Genomic DNA, 7,628 nt, shown 5'->3' on the forward strand with positions numbered 1-7,628 from the left:
TAGTCACCTTTGAAGTGCCTGAACTGCCCAGCAGCGAAAAGTCATCCCCAATTTCAAGCGAAATACACAAAATTGGAAGTAAATATTTTTATAAGACAAAGCGAAAAGCTTTAATATCAATATTTTAAAGGCATAAATGTCGTTTTAAGCTTTTCTTACCGTTAGGACAGCAAGATTATCTTAACATTCCAAAGCTACAAGTCCTCCATTCTTTGGCTTTATGGTGACCGAGATGCACTATGGGTCATTGTCACGGTTGTACCACAGGCAGCCCAGGCCGGCCCAAGCCTCTTCTCCTTTCCCGGTGGAACTCTAAGGACCATGAGTTTAGTAAATATATAGTTTCCTCTCAAAAGATGGGTTAACGATTGGTTGTGGTAAAAAAGTAAACAAATTTGCTTCTGGTCAGTTCGTATCATTTTTATGTCAATTGGCTTCCTGTGTCGTTTTGGGAAAGCTCAACTCGGCTGGCTTAATTAAATTTCACGAAAAGTATTAAATAATTTTTCTTTTCTGATTAAGAAGCTGTTAAATCCAAATATAATTTTTTTTACCCCATAAAGTTTTTGCATTTTATTTGAGGGGGGTACGGTGGGGTTGCTTCAGAGATACTGACCGCTGAACACAATAATCGTCGTCGTTCTGTTTCATAATCCAAGATGGCGGACGAAGAACCTGTAAGGAAAAAAAGCTGTAAAGATCATCCTTCCTTTCTCTATACAGCCAGAGCTCCTGTGAATATTGCCGTTGTCAAATATTGTAAGTATTCGTTCTTTTGTATTAAGAATAAAATGAAGGATTTCAAAATAAATGCAAAAATCCAGCATATTAATATCTTTCTGACAAACGACGACGCTAAGGCTCAAATTTTTCCATGTAAGTTTATTTTATTGCCTCGTTGTACTAAGAGATCCAGCAACTGAATCTAAGTGGCAGAGTATTCCATCACTTGGTTTCATGTTTTATTGTTTCCTGCTGGCTGTGTGAATGACCATCAACCTACACGACTCTCTGGAAGAGCATGTGTTTATAGGAAGAGATTATCGTGTCTAAATAAAGTTTTACTACTACTACTACTACTTTACTTCTACGATTATGTTTTTTGATTGCATTCTTGGCTTTCTGGCTGGCAGCAAATGGTGTGTTGAGCATTTCACCAACATTTGAAGTAGATAATATATTGATAAACTTTTATCAGCTGATTGAAATCCATCTAATATAGCTGACTTTAATTCCAGGGGGGAAGAGAGATGAGAAACTAATCCTGCCAGTGAATTCATCTTTAAGCGTGACATTGAATCAGGATGAGGTGAGTATTCTATCTCAGGCCTTTCACCATGAATTTAAAAAGACAGGGTTTTCATTAAGTTTTGAAATAATAAGAGAAGATCATGAACTGCTGGAGAGTCCTGTGGACCAAGTGAACATTTTGCTCAGTTACTAGAGCATTCTCTGATCCCTAAACTTAATCAAAAATTGGAGCAATTATAGAATACCTGCAAATGATATGCAGTTGTCGGAACTCTTTGTAGAACGATGCATACAACAATAAAAGTCATGGCTTTTGCAGGGTATTCTATAAGTATACTGAAAAATTTACCCTGAAGAGGTTTCATTATAGCTTGACTTGCTTGAACAACCACTTTAAAACTTTATAAGAGCTCCATTACTAGGTTGAGTTTGATACTTTTAAACATTTACTGAATTTCATCAAGTTCAAACTAAACATGGAAATATTGTTTCGTGTTCACTTAAGAATTTCAGTAAAATTTGATAAATACTACAGTGATATTAATGATAATGATGATGATGCTAAAGATAGTATTGTTCACTATTCCAAACACTATAATTTCACCTTTTTTAGCTATGTACGACAACAACTGTTGTAGCAAGTCCTGATTTCCCATGTGATTCTTTGTGGATAAATGGAAGGTAAATGTTGTAGACCCTGTGTTAAATGTATGGTGCATGCCATATTGCAACTCATCCTTCCCGGTCCGTTATCCTGAAAAACCATGCATTTCTGATTGTTTTTTTGAGTGAGTGGTATTTTCTCAGTATCCACCTGTGATTGCATGATCACAAAATAAATAAATAAATATGTTATTTACGGCCCTGAAGTTGGTCTGGATTGGGAAATATTGTGCCCTCTGTCTTGAAAACGGGCCTCAACCTATTCACTTTGGTCTGTGCATTCATGACCTTGGGCACAGTTTTTCCCTATGCAGACCTCCTGGCCAGTAAATATATGTATCCCTGAGATACAAGATGCTTTGCATAAATTACTTTGATTTATAGACCCCTTGCATGTGACGTCAAAGCAGCTCGATCTGAGAAACAAAACAAAAGAATTCCAATCTCCTGAGAATTGGGACCTATGCAAAGTGCTGCAAGGGGTCTATATGAGCCTTACCACTGTTTTCATTGCTATGCCCTGATTGAGACAACAGTTGCGACATGGAAATCAGGTAATATCATTATAAGATTATTTTTTCCCAATAATCATATAAATCCACTAAAGTTATGATTATTATTATAGACTACCACCAATCAAATAAGTCATTAGAGTAGTTTTCCATGCACTGAATTGTCATGATCTCATATTCCTTTATGTTCTTTTTCAATGTACTTGATTAAAAGTACCTAGACCTTTTCTATTGCCAGATTTGCATGTGCAACTGTTATCTCAATCAGTATATAGCAATAAAAGCAGTAATAAGCTTTTTATTTAGTTTGACCTTTAGTATTGTTTTTTTCTTTTCTTTCCATGAGAACCCATCGTAAGCTCTTTCTTTTTTTGCTCTTCAGGGAACAGCCAATTGCAGATGCACCAAGAATTCAAAACTGTCTTTTCAGAAGTGGGTATTGAAATGTACACTATGCTTTATGTATACAAGGTTGCAGTAGCTAACAGAGGTTCGCATCTTTTGATGTTTTAGGCCCCGTCCACACGTATCCGCAAATTTTTTTTTTCGGATACGAAAATGTTTGCGTCCACACGCAGCGTATTCGAATCGTTTTCAAATCATTTTCACTGTCCACACTTATCCAGAAATTTCATGATCCCTACCTTTGACAGATAGTTTTTCTTATTGAGCATGCGCCAAATCGTATTTATGTCATAATATTTGAAAATTTGCGGATACCACCGTCCACACGTATCCGTATTCGGGGCATATTTGAAAATTTACACTCTGGAGACCGTTTTTGAAAATTTGTGGATACGGATACAAAAAGTTCCGGACACATGTGGATGCAACCCGTATCTGCCAAAAAATTCAAATGTGCTTTGCTTTGACCATCAGTTCGAGACAAATGCCAGCTAGAGTCACCCCAGAGATGGCAGGAACTCAAAGACTGTCATTTACATATTGCATCTAAAAACAATTTTCCTACTGCTGCTGGTCTTGCATCGTCTGCCTCTGGTCATGCTTGTCTCGGTATGTTTTATTAATAGTTTGATAATAATGATACAATCAATCAACTCATGGTAATAGACTTTGGGGGCGTAGGAGGACCCAGGAATTGGGGTGACACACAGAATAAAAAAGTAAAAAATAAAAATAAACAAACATTCGTACATCTTCTTTATCCAGTCAATAATTGAATTTATGGTAATTAATTATTAATTACCATAAATTTAGGAAGAGTAACATGCCCCCCCCCCCCCCCACCCCCACTCCCCATGCCCCAACCTCCCTACACTAGTGTATAGTGTGTAGACTTACAGTCTGTTGACACATGTTACTGTACTCTGAATCCACCAAATATAGCATCCAACCTTATATCAACAACTTGGACACACTAATTAATAATTGTCATATAGACCATATTCACAATGTAGGGCAATTTAAAAGACAAAACTCCTGAAAAAAAAGCCCTATCTAAATTATTGTTTTTTGTCTCCAAATTGAACTTTACTGGAAGTTGGCTGCAAGGAGTATATTATTTTATGGTTTGATCAAATAGCACTACACTTTAACATCATTATTCCTTGTTAAATTGAGTTGTTTTTTCCTCAGTGTTTTTACTTTCCAAGCTTTTTCATCTTAAATGTGAGTTGTCTGGCCTTGCAAGGTTGGTATAATAAGGTGATGTCAAGTCTGTATGCTCAAACATCCTAGATAAAGAGCTGAAATTGTACAGTATTTACCACTACTATACACTGTATATACCATTTGCCTCATCTTGGCAAATGTCTGCACTTACAGAATTGCTAGATTGTTTAGACTTTGCCAGTATTTAGAAGGGGTTGGTTGCCAAGGTACACAAGTAATATATACAGTATGAGTGGCCGTGTTGTATCTGATATACAAACTCGAGGCGTAGCTGAGAGTTTGTATATTGGATACAACACTGCCACTCATACTGTAGATGAATCTGGCCAAGAAAATCCATCTCGAAGTTTATGCAAATGAACAGGATTCTGTATCTGATTTACAAAACTCTTCACGGTCGTGATTTCTGTTGTGTTTTCCTCATGAGTTATTTAATGAGTTTAATAAGCTACATGTAGAAAATGGCTGCCGGTTAAAATTTTAAACCTAGCACATTGGTAATATTAGCCATAAAGATGTGTTTTTGCTGTACAGGCAAGGATCTGGCAGTGCTTGCCGCAGCATATATGGTGGTTTTGTTGTCTGGTCAAAGGGCGAACATGAAGATGGAACAGACAGCATAGCAAAACAGATTATGCCCTCTGAACATTGGCCATCATTGAGAATCCTCATTCTTGTGGTAAGTTTGTGTGTGTATTTGGATTATGTCAAGAGGCTAAAAATGATGGATATGCAATAGCGGGAGTTAATAACTAGCTACATCAGATGGATCAACATGTGAGCAGTCAAGAAGACTAGTATAGGACCAAGAAGACATTTGGCTGGGCGTATTTTAAATTTGTTCTGACATTGTGACACAGCTTTATAAGGCAGTGGGACACAGGGGATGATTAGGGAACCCCAGAGAACAAGGGGAAATACAACAGATGTCCATAGGATTGCCAGAGGATGGCACAGGCAGTCCTTTAGCAACAGGGGACAGCAATTAGGCAAACCCCTTCATCACTTCTTAACAATGAACATGTATGTCAATTTCAGGTGAATGACCAGAAAAAGTCAACTTCGAGTACAGAAGGAATGAAGAGAAGCGTTCAAACCAGTGAACTTCTACAGGTTAGAATGATGAAGCTTTGTGAAATGTGGTGAACAGCCCTTGCTGTTATACATGTACACGTAGTGATCATTGTGATAATTCCTCATTCAACATGTGTATACCACATTTATTCAAACCTAACTGTGGCCATCACAACCTAAAATGTATGTTTATCCTTACTCATTTGTTCTAAAGCTCAGAGCAACATACTGTGTACCCCAGAGGATGAAAAATATGGAAGAAGCAATAATTCATAAGGATTTTGAAACCTTTGCTGAATTAACTATGAAGGCAAGTTTTTATTTTAACTACATAAACATGAAATTTGATCCACAAGTTAACCATGACTTGGCCTAGATCAGCCATGAGGTTATTTTAGGCTCCAAAGGGGACGGAATCATTGTTTTGTTTGTGGACTTTTTTGACAGATATCCATGTTAATGAGTTTTTCTTTCACCCATCAGGAGAGTAACCAGTTCCATGCTGTCTGTCAAGACACATATCCTCCAATAGAACCACCCTACTTGAGCACTACCTCACATAGCATTATACAACTCGTTACAGCTTACAATCAGTATCACAAAAATACTAAGGTTAGTATTGGAAAATAAAGCACACTTCCCTGGCTGGAGTAGTAGCTTTATGGATGATCAATTCTGTTGACAGTCGTACTATTGCAGTACTGTATGTTACCATTGCTGTAATTATGGAACATGATTGGATGATTCACACGAAGACAAAAGAAGCCATTTCAGTGTTATGGCATGTTCCCTATGCCTGCTGAAATTCCGTACCATGCGTATCCCTATCATAAAAATCACTCTTAGAGCTAGTGTTAAGCTTTACAAATTTGTTTATTTGTAGGTAGCATATACTTTTGATGCTGGTCCAAATGCTGTATTATTTCTACAAGAGAAAGACGTTTCTGAAATGGCAGCATTAATCCAACACTTCTTCCCTCCACTAGACACTAAAGGGTTTGTAAGACTATTACTAATTTCAAATTAAGATAATACAACTTTTCAAGAAACATTAAAGTGTTACTAAAGGATAATCGAATTGGCAGCCAGACTGAACCATTATCAACAACAACAACAATACACTTTAGCACCTGATTTTCAAGATTGCATAGAAATAAATTTTTAAAAGGTGGCAGGAGAATCACAATAACATCCGCAAGTAATTTAATTTAATTGGGCTATCAAGACCCCTGTGAATGGAACAAGACTACTAGTCATAGCATTGTTAGAGGCTAAGTAGTATGTGTTTCAGATTCCTCGATTAAAAAAAGATTTTGCCTGAGCTGATAATAGTTACAGTGTATGAGTGGTTGTAACACCATTGGTTGTAACACCATTTTTCTTATCTCATCAGGTTTATCAAGGGAATTCCAATTCAAGAAATACCAAAATTGTCAAAAGTACGTTTACGTCATCACGCCTTGACACGATTCAAAATGTTAAAACGCTTTTCGTATGAGTGGAAAACAATACGCAAAATAACCAGCTGCACTGCACTTTGCCCTTGCGTACAGGTCTAGGCCTTGTATCTTGCACGCTCTCTAATTCAGTAACGAATGTTTCCTTCTCATATGAAAAACGACTTTGGTGACGATGCTGAAATGACAGGTTTAGCGACCGTCGTGTTAAGAGCCTTATAATCTTTTTCGGGCTATCGTTCTTACTGTTGTTCTGCTTTACAGAGGAGGGGTTAGTGACCTTAACTCTTGGTGTCAGAGTTGCTTGGGTCACGATGTAATCATAAAAATGGACGCTAATAATTGTGCGATTTTTTTTTCAGGATCTTCTAGAATCGATGGCAATGTATCCGGTTCCGTCTTCTATCAAATACATCATAAGTACAAAGGTAAGACCATAGAAGAACTCTTGTAGATGCATACAAGCTTTAAATTAAGAAGTTAAATTTAATGTTTTGGTGTTCAAAGCCGGCACATTTTGTTACTAGTAGGCTATATCTCATCCAGTCAGAATGCAGCATTGATGATAGACCGCTAGTTGGATTTGACTAAAGTAAGGGGGGAAATCACTAGCCTAGTAATTTTTCCCTGCTAAAGTAAGCTATTCGTAGTTTCGATTATGAATGATAATATCAGCGCACTCTCATGCTTACCATTCTTATAAGAGACAGATACACTGGTCGTTTCGCTGACTTCTTCATTTCGACTTGTTTTTTAGGTCGGTAATGGACCAAGTATGATTGCCATGGACAGTGATGAACATTTGCTGAATGAAGATGGCTTACCTCACTAACAGCCTTCTATATCTAAATATTTTGTGTAATATAAAATAAACTTTGTTAAAAAAGAAATCTATATTTCAAAATCTTCATAGTCCCTACTTAATAAATACCCTTGACGTTAAAAAAAGTCATACCTTCCTATCAATACAAATTATGTTTCTTAGTTAGTCTCGTTTTCAAAGAAGAAAAAAAGAAAAGAAAAGTTACTGCAAGTCGTT

At 36.9% G+C, this 7,628-nt stretch overlaps 1 protein-coding gene across 3 annotated transcripts; it reads left to right on the forward strand.

Annotated features, from left to right (window-relative positions):
• The first annotated feature begins 61 nt into the window (after nucleotides 1–61).
• LOC116292744 (diphosphomevalonate decarboxylase) lies at nucleotides 62–7,499 on the forward strand. Of its 3 annotated transcripts, XM_031700094.2 has the most exons (15): nucleotides 62–78; nucleotides 660–759; nucleotides 1,239–1,309; nucleotides 1,865–1,932; nucleotides 2,809–2,858; nucleotides 3,306–3,440; nucleotides 4,023–4,077; nucleotides 4,593–4,737; nucleotides 5,097–5,171; nucleotides 5,347–5,442; nucleotides 5,616–5,744; nucleotides 6,016–6,128; nucleotides 6,526–6,571; nucleotides 6,952–7,017; nucleotides 7,347–7,499. In XM_031700094.2, the coding sequence occupies exons 2-15, from the start codon at nucleotides 660–662 to the stop codon at nucleotides 7,419–7,421; spliced, it is 1,224 nt and encodes a 407-aa protein (XP_031555954.1). In that variant the 5' UTR covers nucleotides 62–78; the 3' UTR covers nucleotides 7,422–7,499. The 3 variants fall into 3 exon arrangements, with proteins under 3 accessions (XP_031555954.1, XP_031555953.1, XP_031555957.1); XM_031700093.2 differs by lacking the exon at nucleotides 62–78 and having other exon boundaries at nucleotides 560–759; XM_031700097.2 differs by lacking the exons at nucleotides 62–78; nucleotides 660–759; nucleotides 1,239–1,309; nucleotides 1,865–1,932 and adding an exon at nucleotides 2,333–2,468.
• The last annotated feature ends 129 nt before the right edge of the window (nucleotides 7,500–7,628 follow it).

Source organism: Actinia tenebrosa, unplaced genomic scaffold, assembly GCF_029948245.1.
Source record: "Actinia tenebrosa isolate PJP-AT-01 unplaced genomic scaffold, QUT_ActTen_1.0 PGA_scaffold2__45_contigs__length_23673736, whole genome shotgun sequence".
Lineage (NCBI taxonomy): Eukaryota > Metazoa > Cnidaria > Anthozoa > Actiniaria > Actiniidae > Actinia > Actinia tenebrosa.